This window comes from Cupressus sempervirens, chromosome 11 (assembly GCF_028749045.1).
Source record: "Cupressus sempervirens isolate cs-2001-9-10 chromosome 11, ASM2874904v1, whole genome shotgun sequence".
Classification (NCBI taxonomy): domain Eukaryota; kingdom Viridiplantae; phylum Streptophyta; class Pinopsida; order Cupressales; family Cupressaceae; genus Cupressus; species Cupressus sempervirens.
In genome coordinates, this window is record NC_143128.1 from 415,665,430 (window position 1) to 415,691,251 (window position 25,822).

Consider the following 25,822-nt stretch of genomic DNA (forward strand, 5'->3'; position numbering starts at 1 on the left):
CCCACTTTGTGATTGGTCCAGACCTTTCACCGTTTGAGTGCTCAAGGCTCCTAGGCTTCCTATGATACCACTGTCTATCCAAGACGAAAACTTAAAAAGCAGAACAAATTGAAATGTTTTCTTATTAAAACTACCAAAACTAGTGAAATTGAATGCTATTAATATTTACAATTTCTTGGAGAGCTAAAAGTCTCATTGCACAACTCAGAACCAACTCCATCAACTTTGATGTGAGACCGGTCGATGCAAGAGGCCAAAAGAGTCTTGGGAAGAGAGAATTTGCACGTTTTGCAACTCTGGGAAGGTGGAAACAAAACAACACTTTATGTTAGAATGTGATGTGTACAAGGACATCAGGTTCAAATTTGCAGATATTATATCTGGAAGCTTTTGGCACAACTTATTCAACAAATATCACAGTGAGAAGTTAGGGGGCCTCATCATCAACTTGCACAAAAAAAAAATCTGAATTACTAAAATTGTTTAGTTGGAAGGCTGTCCCATAGGCTATTTTTAGCCTTGTGGACGATAAAAACCTATCTATCTATCAATCATTAGAAGCCTATAAATCATTTCATGTAGAACAATTCTAAATAGGCACCAGAATCTATTTGTATTTCATTTTTGCAAACTTCAAAAGAAAACAAAATAAAACTTCTAGCCTCTCTAGAATTGGATGAGGGAAAAAGAAAATAAGTGTGCAATTGCTCCAAAACTTGGCAACCTCCTTTTCTAACCTAGCGTGACCATATATTTAAAATTTCCCAATTAATTAATTCACTCTTGTAATAAACTGTGACTCGGATATGCTATATTTTCAATACGGCGTACCTATAAGCGGGTTTGACAGATTTTCTCACGTACCCATGACCAACCATCGCTTTAATTGAGGAATTTGATACAAAAAATTACTGAAATTAAAGAATTATAATTGAAGACAGCCAACTGTTTCCTCTGTTTCCAGAGTTGAGAGAGCACATTTAGATTGAAACAAAAAGAAACGTGAAGATTACCTTTTTATTAGAAAAAAACACGAGAATATTATTAGAAAAAAACACGAGAATATTAGAAATACTCAATTTTATCCTTCATCACTTGATCAATACTTGCATCAGATATTAAATTGAAAGCGAAGGAGAAACTTACTAGATGAAGTAATACAAATAATCAATTTACCCATTACCACTTGAACGATTACTGCAAAAACAAAAATTCAAACAAACGCCCCAGAATGCTAATAGTAAACTTTATAATGCAAGCCATTCGTCGGTTTGCTATTAACAGTCACAATTTCTCTGTTTCGATTTGTTTGATAAGACGAAGAGCATCATCAAGCCTGTTTGACCTTTTATAAATGCTAGATAAGATCAGATGCAGTTCCTTTTTACTAATAGCCTCGTCCAACAGTAGTTTTTCAAACAACGACAGAGCTGCCTCTAAATTGCCCCCAGCTGCATGGAGATTCATCATTTGAAAATGCACCTCCTGTGCAAAAATGCAACCCTCTTCTTGCAGCTTATCATACAAGGCCTCTCCTTTTTCGAAAAGCTGAAGCTTCCCATATACATCTAAAAGAATCGCTACCGTTTTTGAGCCTGGCAAATGTCCGACCTGTCTTAACTTCTCATATACATCAACAGCTTTAGAATACTTCTTGTGTCTTGCATAAAGGTCAATCATGAACTCAAAAACAGATATATCTTTTACTCCTCCGGCAGCAAATTCTTTGCAAAAAATCCAGCCTGCTTCTTCCATTTTACCAGCCTTTGCTAAGATAGTTATAGCTGTTTCTCTTGAGACATCTTTACACCGTTTAAGCTCTGAAAGAAGGTGTTTTGCATGGCTGACAAGACCTGCCCTCTCATATACCACAATCATACACTGATAGAGAATTTCATCTATCTGAACTCCAGATGACTGTAACTTCTGGAAGATATATGCAGCTTTTTCGTGCTTTCCAACCTTTCCATAAAGGGAGATTAAAGTGGAAAAGGTTATTTTATTTGGTTCTATACCCTTATTCTGCATCTCCAGTAAAAGATTCGTAGCCTTCCCGTCATCAAGGCTTTTTGCGTGGATGCTGATCATAGTGTTATATGTGATGATATTTTGTTCTATATCATTTTTCTGCATGAGATGGAACAAATGAACTGCTTCTCTAATCAGATCTGCCTCTCCATACACTTTCAGCATGGTATTATAAGTTGCAATATTAGGAAGGATGCCCATTGACTTCATGCTCAGGAAGAGTTTTTCTGCCTCATTTACCATATTCAACTGTCCATACACATTAATCATGATATTGCAAGTAGTCAGATCTACAGCACACTCTGCAGACTTCATCTCAAGGAAAACATTTCCTGCTTCAATAAACTTTTTATTTTCTGCATAGGCATTAAGAAGTGTCCGGTAACTCTCAGTATTTGGCGGAATATCATGGTCCTTCATCTCCTTAATAAGATCCTTAGCTTCTCTGAACAGTTTTGCCTTCCCAAATACTTTGATCATTGTATTATATAGAATTAGATCGGGACAAAGATTTGCAGCCTTTAATTTTGAGAAAAGTGAGACTGCTTTTAAGTAGTTCTTCTGCTTTCTAGCCAACTCAATAAGAGTACTATATGTTATAAGATCAGCAGCAATTCCTTCTTGCTCCATCCGTTCTAACCACTTCAAAGCAGAATCGAACTTACCTACCTTAGTAAAATTGCTGATCAAAGTGGTGTATGTGAACTTATCAGGTGAAACATGTCTCTCACACATCTCATCAACAAGACCTTCTCCTAGACTCCATTTCCCTGCTCTCAAAATATTCCTTAAAACTATATTGTAAGCAAAAATAGATGGTCTGTAATCCCCCTTCTCGACCATCCAGTCATGTAATGCCAGTGCTCTTTGCCAGTCTCTTTCTCGATTCAGTACCACCACCATTAGCCTCAAAGACAACTTCCCTTTCCAATCTTCCATCAATTGATATAGTTCTTCTTCACTGCACGCACCGTTTAAAGACTTTGACAGCTCATCAATATTAATATAATGGTCTGTCTGGACGGATTTTTTACCATACTTATCTGCAACCAAATTTCCCTCTGGCAATTGAAAACTTTTTTTTGTTGATGAACTAGATCTGCAAAATAATTTTCTCCCTCGAGCTCTTATACGAGCACCATCTCTACATGTTAAAGGTTGAATCCCTTGGCCAGTATGAGAAGTGTCTCTCATCATGCCCATATTTACTATCAATAAACCCAGCCATAAGAAACAAAATGTTAGTCAGACGGTAATGGTCAACCAGCATATTACAAATCCATGCATATGAAGCCAGAAGAAATGTAGGTTCTGGACTGTACCTCCACTCTCCTGAGTTGTTGCTTTCAACAAATTCTTATGACCTAAAACAGAAGGTGAATATGCCAAGGGATTAACTGTTAATGCTGATGCCATGTAATTGTCCACTATCACCAGGGATTTCATATAGACTCTCCGTTTATTCCTAGACAACACTAAAGAAAGCACCCTTTCTACTATCAAACTAAAGCTTACAAGAGATTGACATTTAGATTTTGATTTAGAAGGATTGTACTACACATCCATAAAAACCCACAAACAATAGGGTCCACTGGACAGCCATAGAATGATACTATAAGATTCCATCTTAAATACCATAACCTAGCAAACATGTGTTTCTCTTTTGATACCGCTGGACTCAATTTGGATAAACAGGATTACTTTCTGCATCTGCGTAAGATACTCCCTGCAAAATACAAAACACAACATTATTTATTTAATCATGTTTTTTGAGTATTAATCAGTAATTTCTTTGATACAATCCTATTCTAGAAATTACATAAAATACTATTTTTTTAAAGGGTATCCCTCGGAATGTCACTTGTATTGGTAAGGAATAGCCACAGAAGACTAAAACTTATGAGCTAGATATATTTCTTCAGTAACTAGAAGAAATACCCCAGCTTGAATGGCTTTCCTTTGAATTCTTTATAAAAATGTTGCATGTTCTTGGAATATTTTATTCCACTCAGATCTGGGAAGACCAATAGTTCCCTCAAAATGCCTATAAATGGTTGAAGAATTTATTCCTAAAGATGAGTATAGAGATCTGATTTCCATATGGTCATTGCATCACTTCCATATTTCCTTTATGGTTGTACAAAATAGCTATAGCCTGTTGTTAAGATTCAATTTTTTCTCAAAAACTTGACAAGCAAAAACAAACCAAAATCTTTAAGAAAGATATATTTTGGATAATATCCTCTCAATTTGGAATCTTTAAAATGCACAAAAGACACTTGGGTCACAATCATTAATAGTTAAGCTGGACCTAAACCACTAAACAAAATACCATAGAGCATCATCATTGACGTGGACAGACTTGCTAGCCTACTTATTAGGCATTTGATATTGTTGCCTGTTGTGTCCAAATATATTTTATCAGGTCAGGCACAAATATTGAATAATGGTTATGTTAGAATAAAGTAAAATAACAGAGTTAAGTCTATAAAGTAAAATTGATAATGTCCAGAATAAAGCCACAACCATTGGCCTTAAGTGCATTATTGGTTGTGGCCTGAATGCAAGGAAGAGTTTCTTGTGTGTGTATTCTGTTAAAATTTGAACCAGAATATAGATAAATGTGTTGATCTGAAACACAAAACACAAAATCACAGAGAACACAGAAATCTTATCCTGTGAAAACCCTCCACTTGAAGGTGGAAAACCCAGCCCACAAAAATTTATCCTTTACCGAGTTCTTCAAACAACTATAATAATCTTCTTGCTTATGATTGAATACTTTGATCAGTCAATCAATAGGCTTTTAATCCCTTGTACACAGACTGATCATAAAAGAGTCATACATATCTCTCGGATAAAAGAGAAACATAAAAGATTTATAAAAAACATATTGATCTTATGTTAGATTAAATATATACAATAACCAATGTCTTTTTGAAAAATCAACTTCAGTAATTTCATCTCACAGATAAATGGAAAACTCAGAGAAACAATATTCCAGACACGATCACAAAAGTTTGATGATTCCACACACATATGCCATTGAGTGTTCTTTTTACATCTCCCGCTCATCTTGGACACACTCTCCAAGAATCAAAGAGTAGCACACAAGGAGGCAGCCGTTTCCATAGTAACTGAAGTCATCAGTTCGTTGTGGTGGAATAAAGACATGAACCAATGACAACCAACTGGATCCGTGCCAGTCATTAAACATGACCCACCTCAATACATACTCGGTGCCATGTCATTGTAACTCTGTTAAGAATATTAACCAGATAACCTACAGGTCTGATAGTACAGACCGAACTTCCTCTTCTTATTGTATATATATATATATCTCTAAACTGGCATTATATTAAATATAACTCTTCCTATAGGAGCCGGCAACTTCTCATGAAGCAACATTATAATGCTTAATTAAACTAATACATACTTAAGTGTTATTATATTTGTTTCTCCCAAATCGCTGACTTAAGGGGAGTTTAGTTAGTGCTAGTTTAGGAAGGGATATAGTAAGGATATATAAGAGGGTTATTGGTGCAGTTAGAGAACACACAGAAACAATTAAGTCTGCTCTTCTAAGCACCAATACTCTGCAATCAAAGTTCAGAAGATACTCTCAGTCACAAGGTTAATTATTACTTATTATATCAGCATAAGAGAAGTTCGGTGTTCCCCATATATTACACCATTAAGGTTTTTTTCTCAGCAACAAATTACACTGATCTATTTGCAGATATATAATTCTCAGATCAGAATTATAAGTGTCAACTTCATCATATTCAGAATGTAAAAGATCATTGTCAACAATCAAAGAAGGAAACAAAAGCCTGATTCAAAGAATTTTCAGAATCTTTACATGGTATCAAAGCTCTAGTAGTCCAACCTAGGCTCTGCAAAATTCAATTATCAGACTCTATATATATCTAGCAACTATCTTCTATCTTCAATGGTATACACAATCAGACCCCAGGACAGGTTTGATGGGAAAGAGCACTTTAAAGCTTGGAAATTCAGAATCATGATGATTCTTGAAGAGAACGATGTAAAACATTTCGTTGATGGTGCATCCAAATAACCCCTAGTTGAACCTCACAAATCTATTTGGAGCAGAGGAAATAGAAAAGCTATTCAAATCATCTTGGATGGAGTAAACAATGATTTCGTACCTATGCTTACAAAACATCAAACTGTCTTTGATATGATGAATGCATATGAAATAAATAATGCAACTAGGGTTCTTGCACTAAAAAGGCAACTGAATCACATTCAGATAAATAAACTCTAGACTCTTTATCAAAGAAGGTTAGCAGTGAAGTTACAATTGGTGATAATTCAGCACACCCCGTTAAAGGAATTGGAAATTGTACTTTGAAACTAAAATCAGGAAATACTCTTCTTCTTAAAGGTGTACTCTATGTACGAGGAATTAAAAGAAACTCAATCTTAATTACAGGACTTGAAGATGATGGGCACAATGTTGCATTCGTGGATGGCAAAGTATTAACTTGGGTTAAGAACTCCTCCATCAAAAAAAAAAATTTAATTGGTCAAAGAAAAGGATATTTGTATGAATTGAATACAGAATCTAGTCAATCTATTCAAGCCATAGTTCATGAAGCTGCAGATATAAATGAAATATGGCACAGAAGATTAGGGCATCTAAACTTCAAAACTTTATAAACTATGGAGAAGATGGTTACTGGATTACCTAAACTAAATAAAGACCACCCAAGTATTTGCAAAGGGTGTGCTCTGGGTAAGAACACCAAAAGTCCCTTTCATGATAGTATTAGGAAAACAAATAATGTACTAGAATTAATTCATTCAGATTTATGTGGACCTATGTCTGTTCCTTCTCTTGGAGGATTCTGATATTACATCTTGTTCGTAGATGACTTCTCTAGGAAAACATGGATTTACTTTTTAAAATGCAAGGAATCAGAAGAAATCTTACAAAGATTTAAAGAATTCAAAGCATAAACTGAAAATTTTTCAGGACATAAAATTATAACCCTTAGAACTGATAACGGAGGAGAATATACCTCAAACTTGTTTAAATTTTTTTGTAAAGAATTAGGGATTAAGAGGGAGTACACTATTCCTTATAATCCAGAACAAAATGGGGTAGCAGAAAGAAAGAACAGGACAATTATAGGAGTTGCTAGAGCCATGATCTTTGACCAAAATCTAGAATATTATCTTTGGGTAGAAGCCTCTCGTACTGTTGTATATATTCAAAACAGAAGCCCTCACTCCTATCTTAAAGATAAAACTCCTAAAGAAGTATTTACTAAAGCAAAACCCAATATAAGTCATCTTAGAATTTTTGGGTGTCCTGTATATATCCATATTCCAAAAGAAAAGAGAACCAAGTTAGAAACCTCTGGGAGAAAAGGTATTTTTGTAGGGTATAGTGAAACACCTAAGGCATATAGGATTTTCATATCTGGACAAAAAAGCATTGAACTTAGCAGGGATGTAATCTTTGAAGAAGATCTTGCATTCAAAAGAGCCATAAGTTCTGATGAATTCTCCTTTATCTAGTTCTGAAAGAAATAGTAAATTTGGGTCCCAGAGGGAGAACTTAGAAGAAATTGAAGATGAAATTCAAAATATGAACTTTGAAGAAACTTCAAAGAAAAGACCACTTTGGGCCATTAAAACAATTGAAGTAGCTCAAGACTTTGTTGCACCTTCCAGAACAGTCAGAGAAAGCAAAAGACCTAAAAGATTCTCTAGTTATACAGCAAACATGAGTGATTTAACCAAAACAGAACCAACCAATCCTTTTGAAGCTATTAAACATATAGCTTGGAAAGAAGCTATGACAGAAGAATACCAATCTATCCTGAAAAATGATGTTTGGGAAATTGTTCCAAGACCTAAAGGAAAATCTGTTGTTTCTTCCAAGTGGATATTTAAAATAAAGCATGTTGTTGACAATAGTATTGAGAAGTATAAAGCCAGATTTGTAGCCAGAAGATTTTCTCAGAAAAAAGGAATTGATTATGAAGATACATTTGCTCCTGTTGCCAAATATACCTTCGTAAGATCAGTCTTAGCAATTGCCGCATCAAAGGGATGGAAGGTACATCAGATACATGTAAAAACAACATTCTTAAATAGAAAGATTTCAGAAGAAGTATATCTGGAGCAACCTGAAGGATTTGAAACTCATGATCCTAATATTTTTGTTTGCAGGCTCAAGAAAGCTCTCTATGGGCTTAAACAAGCTCCCAAGGCCTGGTATGACAGAATTGATAAGTATCTCACCAGCTTAGGATTCTCCAAGTATGAAGCTAATCCAAATTTATATTATAAAAGAGATAGAGATGATATGATCATTTTGATACTGTATGTCGATGATTTACTAATAACAGGTGATGATCATCTCATAGATCAATGCAAGAAAGATCCAACTAGAGAATTCGAAATGAAAGATTTGGGACTCCATTACTTCCTAGGACTGAAAGTACGGCAGAATTTTGACAGTATCATACTTAATCAAGGAAAGTATACATCAAATATTTTGAAGAGATTTGGAATGTGGAATTGCAAACCTATGTCGTCTCTAATGGAGACAAATCTACATAAACTTAAGGAAGCAGCAACATAATCACCTTCCATAGATTCTACTCTCTACAAACAAATGATTGGGTCCTTATGTACTTAGTAAATACAAGACCAGATATTTGCTGTGCAGTTAATGCCTTAAGTCAGTTTATGTGTGAACCAAAGGAGATTCACCTAGTTGCGGTTAAACAAATTATGAGATACTTACAAGGCACTTTTAATTTCGGACTCAAATACGAGAAAGTTGCTTTAGACTTACATGGATTCACTGATTTAGATTGTGGTGGAAGTGTTAATGACAAGAAAAGTACTTCAGAATGTTGCTTCAGTTTAGGATCAACAATGATATCTTGGATATGTAGAAAGCAGTCTTCAATAGCACAAAGTTCCACAGAAGCTGAATACATTGTAGCAGCAATGGCCTCTCAAGAAGCAGTCTGGCTGAGGAAGTTACTTGTGGGATTATTTGGGCAAGCTATGAATCCCACGATTATTCATTGTGATAATCAGAGTTCCATCAAGCTCTCAGTGAATTCAATTTTCCATGACAGGTCCAAACATATTGAAATTCCTTACCATTATGTAAGAGATATGGTAGATAGAAATTTTGTAAAATTGGAATACATTTGCACTGCAGATCAAACAGCAGACATACTCACCAAACCTCTATCTAGAGTGAAGATAGAACATTTCAGGAAGAGACTTGGTATGGTTGAGTTGTAATCCATTTGTACTCTTTTGATTATTAATAAAAATATTTTTGTTTTGTCAGGCTATTGACTATTATGGTCTCCACCATGTGTATTGATTTTTTAAAGAGGTGACGATCTCTAAAATAATGAAAACTTGTATAAAAGGCATTATGAGAGGTGACGATCTCTTAAATAATGTACTAAACAATAGATTTTACTGTAAGATCTAGATGAGTTTTAGATCATATTGTGATGTTGACATTGCTATGTTCATAAGTCACAAATGGACAAAGGAAGAATCTTAGTATTCTCCAGGTCTATCCTGTATTCTGGTAGATCTTAAACTCAAGATCTTGTTGTGATATAGAAATACCAGTCTCTATGAAATCACAACTTGGATAAATGAAAAGATTACTCTTCAGATTTATCCTGTATAATATCACTAGTAGTGGTGATTTGTCATATCTCAGGTTTTGTAATATGACTTTGTATCATGTGTTCTATGATACCACATACTAAGAAGAATCAGACAGATATAAAGTATTAATTCTTGCTTATTCATCTGTATTGGTGTTGCTAGATATAATATCTCTTTGTAGGATTATCAGGTTAAGAGGGAGTGTTAAGAATATTAACTAGATAACCTGCAGGTCTGATAGTACTAACCAAACTTCCTCTTCTTATTATATATATCTCTAAACTTGCATTATATTAAATATAACTCTTCCTATAGGAGCCGGTGACTTCTCATAAAGCAACATTATAATGCTTAATTAAACTAATACACAGTTAAGTGTTATTATATTTATTTTTCCCAAATCGCCGACTTAAGGGGAATTTAGTTAGTGCTAGTTTAGGAAGGGATATGTCCCTTTGAGGGACATACCCTTTAGTAAGGATATATAGCAGGGTTATTGGTGCAGTTAGAGAACACACAGAAACAATTAAGTCTGCTCTTCTAAGCACCAATACCCTGCAATCAAAGTTCAGAAGATACTCTCAGTCACAAGGTTAATTATTACTTATTATATCAGCATAAGAGAAGTTTAGTGTTCCCCATATATTACACCATTAAGGTTATTTTCTCAGCAATAAATTACACTGATCTATTTGCAGATATATGATTCTCAGATCAGAATTATAAGTGTAAACTTCATCATATTCAAAACGTAGAAGATCATTGTCAGCAACCAAAGAAGGAAATAAAAGTCTGATTCAAAGAATTTTCAGAATCTTTACAAACTCAGCGGTGAAAAAAAATTAATGATAATATATGAAAGAAGCAGCTCCCAAAAATGAACATAGTCAAATAATATATGAAAGAAGCAGCTCCTGAAAATGAACATAGTTGAACACCTTGACCACAATAAGAAGCAGAATGGTGATAATAACTGAAGGTGGTTGTTACCCTTTTCCAGAAAATACAAACCTTTCACAATAAGTCACAATATATAGAAAACACTGTACAACAGCATCTCAGAGGAAGAAAGAAACAACTCTCAAGAATACAATAACAGAGAAACAGGAGTCAAGGAGAGCATTGTAAGTATGAATAATGTCTATCGCTGCTACTAACACTTAAACACTCCCTCTTAGCAAGAGAGATTATTCATATATCATGGCATCTCTCAAAATGACAAACATTAAAAAAAAGCTGCATCCAAAAAAAATGTCAATAACAAAATCTCATTACAGATTTTCTTAACATGATATTCTCATCTCAGCATGACATTCACCATGGCTACTCCCAGAGGGTGACAAAAAAATACAAAAGCTAAGCCGAGGAGTCTCTCACATGACATCCACCATAGCTACTCTTAGAGGGTGGATCCACCATAGCTACTCTCAAAGAGTGGAACAGGGGTTTCACCTCAAACTTCTTTCATATAGAAGAATGCTTTAACAAGGATTTGCACTTCAAACTCCTCTTGTAGAGAAGAATGCATTAACAAGGGCTTGCACCTCAAACTTCTCCCACAAAGAAGAATGCATTAACAAGGGCTTGCACCTCAAACTTCTCTAATAGAGAAGATTGTATTAACAAGGATTTGCACCTCGAACTTCTCTCATAGAGAGGAATGCATTAATTAACATGGATAAGAATCACTGAAGCTAAGACTCTCTCTCAACAACAGCATCGTTCTCCACAAAAGCTTATCACAATAGTAACAAAAATTCACTCTAGGAAGTGGCGTGGTGAGAATGTCCATTGTCTTCTCTTCTATTTAAATGTACTTGAGCTCAATTGCTTTCCTTTGAATCATATCCCTTAAGTAATGCTACTTGATTTTGACATGCTTGATTCTATCATGGAATATAGGATTAATTGAAAAAGCTTGACACAGATTTGGTTCTCACAAAGAATCACGGTAGGTTCCAAGAGCTTCCCAAATATTCCTATCTCAAGATAGGTCTCATTTGGTCTTTGCCATACTTCAAGTCCAAGGAAGTAGTGCATAAGACCGAGAGCTTCCATCTCAAATTTAGAAGCTAACTCCTTATACTTAATTATGAGAGCTTAACCAATGAGAAACAAATTATCATCATAAAGTAATAAGATTAAGGCTTTATCATTAATTACCTTGAAATATAATTCTGGATCTGCATCAATCTTTTGAAAGCCGAAGATCGATAAGTAATGATCAATTCGCTCATACCATGCATGTGGAGCTTGCTTAAGGCCATACAAGGCCTTTTTCAATTTGCATAGATGTGATTCCTTCTCATGAATCACAAAACCTTTTGGCTGCTCCACGAATAACTCTTCTTCAACTACCCCATTCAAGAATGTCATCTTCACAACCATTTGATGAAGCTTCCATCCTTCAACATTTGCAACAGCAATAATAGTTCTAATAGTAGCGTATTGAATTACAGGAGCAAAGGTCTCCTCAGAATCTATGCTTTCCTTTTGAGAAAACCCTCTAGTGACAAATCTGGCTTTATATTTTTTAACATTCTCATTAGCTGCATGTATGGTTTTGAACAATCATTTAGAGGAAACAATAGATTTACCTTTGGACCTAGGAACAATGTCCCAAACATCGTTCTTGATTATGAATTTATACTCTTTCACGCCATCCTTCTATACTTTCTGTTTTGAAGTCTCCCCAAAACTTGAAGGCTCGAATATTATAATACGACTTCATCAAAGAAACATATCTTGCAAACATAGGAGGTCTTTTACTTTCTCTAAAAGTGCCATATAGGGCTGCAAATTTTTCTGTCTCTTGCATAGTATGCATGGCCCACCAAGGTCTCTTCTTGTCAAATGAAGCATTACTTGGACCAGCAGTAGTATCTATTGGATCAACAGAATCTTCTAACTCAGTAGACTCCCTTTGAATCTCTGAAGGGAAATCGACGAACACGATACTCACATCTTGAGAAGGCTCAATATCTTCACTATCGATTTCCATATTAGATTCTTTAGATCTTTGCAAGCTGCATCTTCTTCAAAAGAAACAACCCTGCTGATTTCAGTTTGCTTTTGACCTAGAATGTAAATCCTGTATGCTTTTCATGCTTCATTATAACCAACAAAAATACCTTTCTTTCCTGAAGTTTCTTGGTCCTCTTATCTTTTGAAACATGTATATAAACTGGACATCCAAAAATTCTGAGATGACTAATATCTGTTTTAGTGCCTATGAATTCTTCGTTAGGTGTCATATTGTCTAGGATTTGATGTGGACTACAATTCTGAACATATACCTATATCTTACAAGCTTCTTCCAATAAAAATGTTTGAAGGCCTTGATCATGGATCATGGCTTTCGCTGCCTCAACAATAAACCTGTTCTTTCTTTTAGCTACACCATTTTGTTTTTGATCATAAGGGACCCAAAACTCCTCTTGATCCCAACATCAATACAGAAAATTTGAAATATACCAGAAGTATATTCACCCCAATTGTCAAACCTTAAAACCTTTATCTTCTCATTGGACAAATTTTCTGCAATAGCTTTATATTCTTTAAAATTTGGACGATACTTCACCAGAATCTTTAGATTTTAGAAAATGAATCCATGACTTACGATCTTGCTAAAAGTAACATAATACCAAAAGCCACTTAATGAAGCAACAAACATTGGACCAAACAAGTTGGAATGAATCAGCTCTAGGATATCATTTTCTCTACTTCCACTACTATGAAAAGAAATTTAAATGTTCTTACCTAGAGCCCTCCTTTTGTAAACACTCTCATGATCTTGATGCAGCTTTGGAAAACCAACTACCATCCTCTCCATGGATGACAAGGTTCTGAAGTTTAGATGACCAAATCTTTTATGCCACAGCTCGCTCAAACTTATTGAATCATGTGCTGAGACTAGATAAGATAAGATGAGATAATGATATTAATGTCCAACAAAAGACCAAGAAGAGGTCTATGGGACTAAAAGATTACAACAAAGGCAGAGCAGAACCCAGCAGGAGCACACAAAAGTGTCCGAAGAAAAGCAACAACAATAAACAAAAACAAGCAACAGATCGCAGAGACCGGGAAAGCACTAGGAGGCTTTCTTGGGCGAAAAGAAATCTGTCACAGAAAGATACATGTGTCGATGTGTATAGGTATTGCACTGTCTCCGACCCGTCCCAAAGGAGTGTCACTGGTGTAAATAAGCAAAAAGGGATTTGATGCATCTAGAAAGCTCACTAGGCCGAATAGAGCTAGAGGGCCTTTTCACACTACATAAGGGGGATAGTGGTGTGAAAAAGGTAGTAATGAGCTGAGTAGAAGAGTGTCGATGTGGAAGTAGAGTCTGAATCATGCTATCCCTAAGCATAGTGGCTTCCCAAAGATACAATGCAAGGCATCTCTGATCATAATAGCTGAAGAAATCATAGAGAGAGAAGCACTCTCTAAACAAACAAAAGAACCTCCCTCTGATCTCATAATAAATAGGGCATTGAAAAAAAAAGTGAGCCTCATTCTCCACCTCCCCTATGGTACAAAACAAACAAGTCCGCTCCTCCCTTTCACTATGATGTTCCGACTGAGCCCGAAGACGGTGAGAACCAACTCTAAAAGAACCTAAAGAGATCCGTAGGGCATGAGACCAACGTCGTGAGAGATAGCTAGGTCGGGCAATAATCCCATCTGATATCTCCAAGAAGTGTGTCACATAAAAAGACATTCGTGGGCGTAACCCACCAGGAGGGTTAACCCAGGTAGCAATAATGTAACATCTATAGATATCAAGGCAAACATGCTCATTTAACTCCTACCGAGAAGGGAGAAGATGAGCAGGAGCATCCAAGGAAAACTAAAAAGGGGGGAGACAGTCAATATCGATCCCAATCGAGCTCAGCAAAGAGGAAGCCTGCGCATACCAACACCGCACACGAACACCAGATTCAGTAGCCGCCGTAGAAACCGAAGAACAATAAGCTAAATAGGAGTAGCGATCACGGTCCCCAACCATATCCGCAAAACCACGAAGGCGATGAAGAAACCAAACTAAGTCAAAAATGGCCGCGAGTCTGAAAGGATGAGCCCCAAACTCAGCAAGAATGATACTGTGAGGAGTAGATCTATGACATCTGATAATGCGCTGCAAGAACAAAGTCCAGACCTGCCCAATCGAGGCCCAATCAGAGCTAAGGAGAGAAGGCCCCAAACCACAAAGCCATAAAGAACAGTTGGACGAACACAAGCATCTAGGAGAGATAACTTAGATGAGGTATCTTGAAAGTGATGCCTAAAGCACTGTTTCTCAAGCAAAGCAAGAGAAACCATACCCTTATTAACTTTGGGCTGAATAGTAGGTCTCATACTAAACCGCGGTCCAGAAAACATAACCCCCACATACATGTAGGATGAAGTAATCTCAATCTCCTAGCCCTGAAACATAAAGTGAAGATGAGAGGTCTTTAAACAATTAAAGACCATGATCCAAGTCTTACCCAAGTTAACCACCAGCTGTCTCTGATCACAAAATAAAGCCAATCTATCAAGAAGTCTTTGTAACCTATCAGGAGAGGAAGCAAGGAGAACAATATCATCCGCAAAGAGAAGAATCAAGATCAAAACCTGATTAAGATAACAACCATCTCCCGGGAGCGAAGACTTCAAGAGGAAGTCCTCAGGCTCATCAATATATAATCCAAATAAAGTAGGAGAGAGAGGACACCCCTGCTTAACCCCAATAGTACTATAGATCGGATCCGAAAAGCCATCAAGAGTCTTGAATCTACCGACCACAGTCTCATATAATCTCATAATAGCGATACACAGCATCTCAGAAATACCAATTTCCCTAAGTCTCTCAAACAGAGCCACCCTAGGAACAGAGTGAAAAGATTTGCGAAAATCAACAAAGCAACAGTACACCTTTTCAGATCTGTGTCTGGCCTCCTCAATAATAGCCCGTAGCGTGAAGATGTGATCCATAGTCTGATAATCCGCTCGAAAGCCAGCCTGCCCTCTAGCCCTACAACCAATCCTATCTAGCTCTGCAGATAACATAGTATTAAGAGTTGTAGTATATAGTTTGGCAAAAGTGTGCCCAATCATGATGGTTCTATAGTTCCTCGGATCAAAAACAGGCCCGGTCTTGTGAATGGGATGAATCAAGTGCCTAGACTAGGAAACCGGAAACCCAGAGTGGATCACTCTATTAAATAGAATAGAGAGATAAGGACCCAAAATTGAGGCCTCGAACTTGACAAGCTCGGTCTGGAAACCTTCCTCATCAGCAGCTCTACTACACTTCATGGATCTGATAGCCTCATAGATGTGGGAAGGGGTGAAAAGGTGAGCGAAAGGAGGCGAGGGCTGGTGAATGGAAGGCTGCCCAGGAATGTCATAAAGAGTTATAGTGTGCAAAGTAAGGGAGTGAAAGTCAAGGGTGGAAGGCGGAGAAGGATGATGGGGGAAAAGGGTATGCCAAAAGAGTTGGGGGTTACGAATCATTGTGGAGCAAAGAGATTTACACTTTGAGGCAGTAAAGTTATGCTTCTTACTCCGAAGCAAGCGGAGATAAGACGAGCGAATACTGGCAAAATCAATGGAGTGAGCCTCAAAAGCAGAACGCATAGCACAATGAATGGATTTGCAGTCCGAATCGAACCATTGGTTCATGGGGCAAATATTACGGCGCTTGCTGCGGAGGAGCAAGGGAGGGCAGTGAGGGATGGAAAGAGTGGCAGACTTAAGGATAGTCAACATGAGCAAGTCAAACATGGAGGTGGCCTTGCACGAGTCAAAGAATCCCGAAGGGCTGAGGAGTCTGGAAAGATGAGCTGAGAAGAGCTCACAATCACCATTAATAAAATGGAAGCGAATAGGCAAGTGGGCGGTGATAGAAGGATGATGAGGGGACATGAGCGATGGCGCAGAAAGAGGGGAGAGGCTAAACTGAATGCTAAGGAGAGAGTGATCCGCAAGAGGAAGGCGCAAGATGGTGAAACTGTGAATATAAGGGATGAAGGAGGGATAGGCAAGAACATAATCCACGACACTAGCACCACCACAATGGGGCCAACAAGTGAAGATCTCAGAACCAGGGAAGCAAGGGAGGCCGTTCAGGATCACCAAACTAGAAGACTCACAAAACCACAACAAATGTCTACCATACCCGGATAACGGCCCAAGGGCATCCTCAGAAGATCTATGAAACCCTAAAGAAGTAGGATCAATCTCGGTGGAGCATATGGAATCTAAGAGATGATCATAAAGTGGAGTCTACAGTACTTTGGTTCTCGCATTGAAATCCCAGAGAATAAGGATGTCCCCTAAAGCAGCAAACTGAGAAATAGTCTTGCAGAGATCAATAAACAGATCACCGTCATCGGTACCATGAATAGCATAGTGAGAAGCAGCTGGTGGAAAGTAGCAAGCAACCAAGTAGAGATCTCTCTGACGATAACACTTACGATCAATGCGGACCCACATAAATTTGGCAAACAAATCTGAGTGTACGATAGAAGTGCTACTAAAACTATCATCCTTAATCAAACAGGCCACACCCCCCAACCCCGCACACCTCCTGAGACACGAACCTCCTCCCTATAAACGGATAACCATTGAAAACCTGTGACAGCTGGCAGAGGATGCACAAGAGTCTCATGAGTCTCAAATATGGCAAGAATAGGATGAGCTGAATGTCTATATAGGCTCTCATGATGAACACTGATCTCATCTGTTGTCTTAATGCTAGTGTTCTTCTTCCATGTAAGGACTTTGCCTTCAGCAAATGTTACATGATAACCTTTATCTTCGAATGCTGAAAAAGAAATCAGATTCCTCTTAGTTACAGGAATGAATAGTATATCATTCAAATGAAGAGGAATGCTGAATCTAAATGAAAGATGTAGAACCAACACCTTTCACAAAATAGCAAGCATCATCACCAATGATAACTTGTGTGAATCTTTTATTTCAAATCAGAAAGGAATGCACAATAACCTGTAATGTGGCAAAAGGTTCCACTATCAATAAGCCAAGTGTTACTATTAGTAGGAACATTACTAGAAAGTGAAGAAATAAATAAGAACCCTTCTGAATTTGCACTAGACTCCCTATGAGGAGAAGCTCAACATTTGTGGCAGAAACTTGATGTTTAGATCTTGTAGTACAATCTCTAGCAAAGTGACCATAGTTGTCACATCTAAAGCACTGAATACTACATAGATCCTTCTTTTTCTTAGAGAGCTGAATCAAAATTCTTATCTCTGAAGCTCTTATAGTTACCTTTCTTTTCTTTTCCTTTAGACTTATAGGTAGGAAGAACATGATCTTCTTCATGGTGTGTTACACATCCATTACCTCTAGCCTCTAGTTTGCATTCCTCCTAAATGCAATCAGCTCTCAACCAATCAAACTTAGGAAGGTCATCTCTTCTACTACTTCCCTCAATGAAGGATTCCCATTAGTGAGGAAGGCCATTCATGGCCAACATAACAAGATCTTTGTCTTCAATGTTATCGCCAATAGCACCAATTTGATCCTTTAATTCCAAAATCTTCATAAAGAAAGACACAACAAATCCACCTCTAGCCATCTTAATATGTAACAACTGATGTCTCAAAGCTATAGCTCTGCTAGAGTTGTTGAATTCATTCAAACTTTGAAGACATACAAACATTTCCTTAGCTGAATTCAACTTGGATATGATAGGTACCAAATGATCCTTAACAAAATCAATCAAGAACTTTCTCATTGTGATGTTGTTCTTTTTCCATTGTGCTTTCTCAGTTTCATTAGTAGGCTCAGCTACATCAAACCTACATAAGTGAGAAGATCATTTTTCTCAAGCACAATTAGGATCCTAAATTTCCTTAAGTGAAGTCAAATGCTCCATCCAACTTACCTTCGACTTTCAGTCTATTCAATATTGTAGAGAGCATGAACAAACAAAGTAGAGAAAATAGAAATATATAACTTGAAGATTTTGGTTCTAGATCGTTTCCTTAGACCCGCTCTAATGTCATGTTAAAATTTGAACTAGAATATATATGAATGCATTGATTTGAAACACAAAACACAAAATAACAGAGAACACAGAAAACGTATCTTGGGAAAACCCTCCACTTGCGGGTGGAAAACTCAGCCCACAATAAATTATCCTTTATTGAGTTCTTCAAACAACTTGAATAATCTTCTATCTTTGATTGAATTCTATGATCATTCAATCAAAAAACTTCTAATCCCTTGTACACCGAATGATCATAAAAGAGTCATACGTTGTTTACCCTCGTGGGGTAATAGAGATTAATTGAATACAAAAATAAAGTACTTAACACAAAATGTAAAGAGAACACAAGGGTATTATATTCATTGTTAGGTTTACCATACACATATTTTGTACAACCATGTCCTGATCAAAAGGAATAATGAATACATATAGTGTTTGAGGGGGTGCAAGGTGAACCATCGCACCCGTGTAACTCCCTTGACCAAACCAACTATCTAACTACCCATTTGCCCAACAACATCATCTCCTCAAAAAGAAAAGGTCATCTCTTGACAACTTACAAAATTGGAGACAACTACTAGGTAAACGAAAAAACATAGACTAAGAGGGAGGAGGTGCATCCCTAAAGTGTCCAATATCCTTCGTAGCTCATAGACTTGGTTGGTGCGGACAAGTAAATCTTTTTGTGTCCTCGAATTGACTTCCACCTTCTGTGCATAGGCCACCCTACTCACCATCACTTTGGCTTTGACCTCTGCTAACTCCTTTCCAGGTCTTTCCTTATCTTGTAAGAGCGTTGCTTTTGTTGTTGCCCAATCTGCCTACTGCTTAGCCAACTAATTGGCTAACTCTACTCGAGACTTTGCCTCTACCTCCCTATACCTCTCGGTCGTCATTGTATTGGCTTCCGCACGTCACTGAGCATAGTAGGTGCCTTTTATATGCCTCTACTATCTCATGGACAAGCCTCTATCCTACTACTGCCTGGTCCCAACTATGGTTCTATTGCCCAATCTGCCAGCATTTTAGGTGTCAACTGCCAGCCACCCTCGTGCCTCGAAACAAGATCGGAAGCATTCAAAGCATCTAGTCCAAATGTAGGCTAGGACAAGGTGCCTTTCATTGCATTCTAACCAATTACCTGGCCCTACTCCAACACAACCTCCATAGCCTTAATGTATGCCATCAATCTTTTAGTATCTGAATTGTATTCTATTTTATCCTCTTCTACCTTCTCAACATCTACCTCCATTCCTCTTATCACTGTTATTTCCACATCCGTTGTGACCTCATCACTTGGCGCATCGTTGGACTATGGAATCCCCACATCCTGTGGTGCTGCAATCGCTGGTATCTAAGCTAAGACATCTTCCCTTCTCGGGGACTAAATGGAGAGTCTTACTTCTGCAAGGGTAAGTCGGAACTCCTGCCATAAAAACATGTTGGCACGACCCATTACTTGCACGTCAACTGCCTCTCACTATGTCATATGCACTGGTTTGGTCAATAAAGTGTAATCAATAGTCACCATTGCCTCCGTACCAATCACCTCCAACCTGACCTGGGGTGCCAGTGATGTACTTCCTCGAATGTCCCTAGCCTCACTCTCCAGATGTATATCTATTGCTCCTTCAGCTGGAACTATATTAACCACAACTACGTTGGCTTGATCCTGAACAACTGGGGCTATAACACCTTCTTGAAGTACTAGCTGACTCTCCTAAGGGACTTCCATCGAGGGTGTCACTTCTACATTTTTTGTCCCCATCTTTGTCTCTGTAGGAACAATCTATGTCGTTGCCACTGCTTCGGTCTCAGGAACTAAGGGAACCCTCGTAGTTATCACCGATGGTGGCGTCATATCAATTGGTGCTCTTATCTGGCCAAATGTAAAATGGAACACCAAGTAGTGGTCAACACTAAGTGTGCTGAAGCAGGTAACACAAGGGGTGTGAAAAATGGTTGAGGTGTCGATACTACTTCTATTTCATCCTCCTCGTCCTCCTCTGTCGATGTATTGTCCCCCTTGTGAAGCACTTTCACTACTCTCCATAGTATCCTCCTGTTCGCTGTCTAAGTTGCCATGGGTATCTAACTCTTGTCTCACCCTGTTCTGACCAGCCATCGTTCCATCAGTATCCAAATGTCACCAATAAACTATGGGAGGCTCCCCTAGTGCCAACTTGCCCTTGGGCGGTACCTCCAACACGTAGGCAGGAATCTGGTAAAGTGCAGCTTCCAAGAACAACCTAATGGCATGGTGTTGTATATAGAAAGTACGATGTTGCAATGTCATAAAATCATACATTCTATCTGCCAACAAGGATGCCCAATCATAAACAAAGCCATTCATGATACCATTCATAAAAACTATTTGCTCCTATCAGTCAACTCTTCAACACGTCGAGGATATAGTGCCACGGCCCTTTGCCGATAAACTCGCATCTCATTCCTCTACTCCTTGTGCCCTTTACTACGGAGTCAAACTCGGCGGGGGTGAGTTCTTGAGCAACCAACTTGATCAAATGCTCTTTTTGTTCCTATGAGAGTTTCTGATTTTTTATTTCTACTTTGCATCTAGCTCGTCCTAGGATGCCAAAAACCCTCATGAAATCTATGGCTCTGAAGGAGACAGTGATAGAATGCTTCCTCTACTGAAATGAGTTACTCCTACTATGGTTGTATGCTTCAATCATCACTCTACAGATATGTTCAAAAAGACGAATAGAGAATACCGACATTTGAATCGCCCAATGCACCTGCGCTCATTGCAATATCTACTTTACTACGTCTGCATCAGGTGTCTCTTGCCACCATTGCCAATATTTGAGCCCGTTAAGTCCCTCAAACTGAATTGTGAGGTGTGTAATGTCTTCTATTTGAGGGTTTTGTTGAATCTTGGGACTAACTTTCTTCTTCTTGCTACTAGAGGTTGCCTCTTGCATTTGGCTTGCAACCCGAACGTCTAAGGATAGAACTCTTGCGTTTTTGTCCATGCTTGAACTATCAACTTCCAATTGATCTTTCTAGTGCCTCCACTTTCTTGTTAATTGCATAACTCAACTGCTTCTTGTTTTTGTCATATTGTGGAAAATGGTTAGGTTTGGATGCCACCTCTCCTTGTTGTACATGGATGCAATTATCCTCACAACTCCCACTATCAATTGCCCTAGATGGTGACTAATTATTCCTCCGTTCTTACTAATTTGTTGCTGAATATGTACGCCTAAAGTCACCAAGGGCAGAATATGCACTTTATTTTGACAAGTTTTCCTTTCCACTGACCATGGAACTTTGTCCACAGGAAACAAGTCACGTTCTTTCTTTTGTTTGCAAGCCTAGGTGTTCTCCATATGAGTTCTTCTTGGTCTCATTCGCAAACCTTCTTAGTCTCGTCAATGGGGGTGTGCCTTTTCTGCAAGTCGATTTCTCACTTTAGTTGTCTGCGGGGAGCTAGGGAATCCACGACCATTTTTCATTTTTCGTGGGAGTCTTTTTTGGTTATACGCGGGTCTTGTTGTCTGTGGGTGACACACTCGCAAACTTTTGTTGTGTTGTCCACGGGTGACACACCTGATGACTCTCATCTCTCTCTCTATATATATATATATCTATTTTTTAATTAATTTTAAATTTTTTAAATTATCCTAAAAACTAAATTACCCATGAGTTTCCCAGCAATCCTGGCTTCCTTGCCATTGGCGGTAGACTTTCAACTTTGAGCCATTGACCGTGTCTGAGATTTCTTTGCCATAGAGTATCCATAACTTCATGACTCTATTAGCTGCCACTTCTAGAACTTTATAGGGACCTAGCTATTTCACTTTAAACTTGCCAGGCTTAATTTCATTTCACCTATTAAACTTCAATACCAACTAACCTAGTGTAAACTTTATCCGTCGGCGGCATTTGTCATGCCAGAGTTTCCTTCATTATTGCACCACATCTGTAGCCCACTGTGTCATCGCCCTTTTCTACAAGCTAAGAACCATGAATTTTGCAAGTACCCCTACTTCTTGTCCGTACATGAGGGGAAGGGCATTTGCCCCATGATCACCTTACAGGAAGTTTGGCAGGCCCACAACACTAAAGGCAATTTCTCTTCCTAGTCTTAACCTTCAACTCCACAAGACTTATAAATAGCTCCCACTAAAAATTTATTAGTTTCTTCACCCTAGTCGTTCGCCTGAGGATAGTATGGACTCGACAACTTATAAAAGATTTTGAATTCAGTGGTTAGGAGTTTAATGATACGATTGACAAAATGACCACCTCTGTTGCTCATCAATTGAATGGGGATGCCATACCTTGTTATGATTTGTTCGTAAATGAATTTTGTGGTGTTTAGTGATGAGTTATCTTCCAATGTGCATGCTTCAACCCATTTTGTTAAGTACTTAGTGGCCATTATAATATATCGACATTGTCAGGCTTGACTAGCCTTCAGAGGTCTAACAAAATCCAACCCCCATCTTTCGAATAGCTCCTGGGCATGGGAAGGATTGAGTGGCATAAAGTCCTACTTGAGGGGTTTTCCTGGACGTTGGTAAGTGTCACATCTGACAACCCATTCTCTCACATCATTGTACAAAGTTGGCCACCATAAGCCTGCTAATAATACCTTCCTCGATGTCATATCAGGACCCATATGTCCCCCTATCGGTCCCTCATGGGCTTCCTGAAGCACACTTGGTACTTCTTCCTCCATCACGCATCCCCTCAACACTTGGTCTGGACCCATTTTAAATAACAATCCATTTATTAGTTGGAAATTCCTACTCCTAAGGACCAACTTCATTCCCCTGGAGGCATGTCCCTAGGAAACTGGGTTGTAGATAGATACTCTCCTATACTTGTATACCACTTAGGGAGAACTGACAATATGAAACAAATGTGTGTCTGGGAAGTCATCATTTACTCCAACAAGTGGCTCACCAGACTTAATCTATCATAGTTGGTCTACGATCACATGACTACGTCTTGGTTGTACTCTTGAATACGAACTCTTGAAGTAAGAGAAGTCATCAATTCACTCTTTCCTGTATAATGGATTTATTGACTAAGTACATGAGGGCTTGGTGGTCCGCATAAAAAGTGGATGACGTCGCCAATAAGTAGTGCCTGAATTTTTGGATAGAATAGACCACATTCCAAGGGCCTCCCATTCTATAGTGTTATAATTCTTCTCTACATTCGACAACAACCTACTTGCAAAATATATTGGGTGATCCAATCCCTGCACTACTTCCTAAGCCAAGGTGGCCCTAATGGCGTAATTTGATGCATCCACATGCACATGAAATTCTTTTTCCCAATTAGGGAACACCAAAATGGGAGCACCTAGCAACCTTGATTTCAGTTCCTCGAAGACCTCCCCTTGTTCCTTCTCCCAAATGTACAACTCCCCCTTCCTCGTGAGCCTGTCCAACGGAAATGAAATTTGTGCAAAGCTCTTTATGAACCAACCGTAAGGATTTGATGCCAGTTACATCTGTAGGAGCCTCCATCTCTACTATCACCTGCTCATTATTTAGATCTATTTTCAGTCCTACCTGGCATACTATGTGCCCAAGCAACTTCCCTTGTGACACCATAAACCAACACTTTTTTGGGTTAAGTGCCAAATGAGCTCGACGATATCATTCTATGGACTCTCCTGAGGTGGCAATATGCTTGTCCTCCCCACTAAATATGGACCAGTTGTCCAAGAATGCTTTAAAGTTTCTCGTGGACATCTTGCCAAAAATGTGTAGAATGATGCACTGGAACGTTGTTGGCGCATTACAAACGCCGAAGGGCATCCTATTGTATGCATATACACAATCCTCCACTATGAAACTTATTTCTGATTTGTCTTCCTTCACAATAGATATATGGTTATATGCGGAAAACCCATCCATAAACGAGTAAATCTCATGGCCCACTACTTCCTCCAGGATGTTCTTAGTGAATGAAATAGGGAACGGATCCTTAATAGTTACTACATTAAGAGATCAAAAATCCACACAAATACAAATATGGTTCGCTTCCTTCTTTAAGGATATCACAATCGAGAAAACCCACTCACTCGTCTCCACCTGAAAGCTAATACCTACCTCCAACATCTATTCAATTTTGGCTTCTACCCTTGCAGCATAGTTCTTGTTCATCTTGTATGACCTTTTCCGCACAGGTTGGGCTCCAGAAACCAAAGGAATTTTGTGTATGCATTACTCTGGAGGTACACCCTTCAAATCCATGTAAGTTCAGGCAAAGATGTCTTTGTACTCTGTTCAAGACTTATCTCCTTCAGATTTGCCTCTTTGTATCATATTGGTTCATCTTTGCAGAACTATAGGGTAGGACCCTCATCGACTCATGCCTCGCCTTCCTTGTGTTCTTTAAATTCCTGAGGGAACTTGTTTGGATCTTCCTCGATCTTGATCACATTACATGACAAAGGGAATAGTTAGTAATCACTCATTTGCCAATGGAATAAGCCATCCATAGAATATCTATCCTCTTCCAAATCTAATAATGCTTTCTCATTGGACTCCATACTCCTTTTTCTTTCGCCCCCTCCGTCATTAGATTCTAAATTTGAGGAAGATGCCATTTCCTCTCCAACCAATTACGTTTTTAGATCCATCACAAACTTTCTTCCCCCCTTCTTGAATGACAAGATAATTTTCTTTCAGTTATGATTTTCCTTAGCCGTCACCAGCCACCCACTCCCAAGGATGGCATCATATTCCTTCCGCTTGAGAGGGATTAAGATGAAGTCCAATGTGAAGGGTTATGTCTCAATTGTTACTTGTTGCGCCATTAACATTCTGGGGGGTTTGATGTCATGTTGGTAAGCCCCCAGTAAGTTGAAGGTTAGTGATCAAAGCATTAGCTTGCCCAGACTCTTCCAAATCTCTTCGGGCACGACATTTACCCTTGACCCACTATCAACAATTGTGTTCGTCAGCACGATGGCCAAGATGCCCATTTCTACTACTGTGGAGTTTCGTCCACTATTGACGGTAAGTATCATTGGGTCTGCTACAAAACCATCAGGAACCTTTGTTTGTCCCAATATACTTATTGGGATGGTTGGGTTGTTGAACAAGGCTGCCT

The 25,822-nt window shown here is 38.3% G+C and overlaps 1 protein-coding gene across 5 annotated transcripts in view; it reads right to left on the minus strand.

The window, feature by feature from the left end:
• Window positions 1-1,118: 1,118 nt before the first annotated feature.
• LOC149530220 (Tetratricopeptide repeat (TPR)-like superfamily protein) overlaps window positions 1,119-25,822 on the minus strand; it is a 108,145-nt gene continuing 83,441 nt past the window's right edge. For all 5 annotated transcript variants that reach the window (XM_089810289.1, XM_089810292.1, XM_089810291.1 and 2 more), the window contains 2 exons: window positions 3,351-3,754; window positions 1,119-3,236 (listed from right to left, as the gene is read on the minus strand). In XM_089810289.1, coding sequence (XP_089666415.1) covers window positions 1,285-3,236; window positions 3,351-3,474 — 2,076 coding nt within the window. In that variant the 5' untranslated portion in view covers window positions 3,475-3,754 and the 3' untranslated portion in view covers window positions 1,119-1,284. The remainder of the gene's footprint in view (window positions 3,237-3,350; window positions 3,755-25,822) is intronic.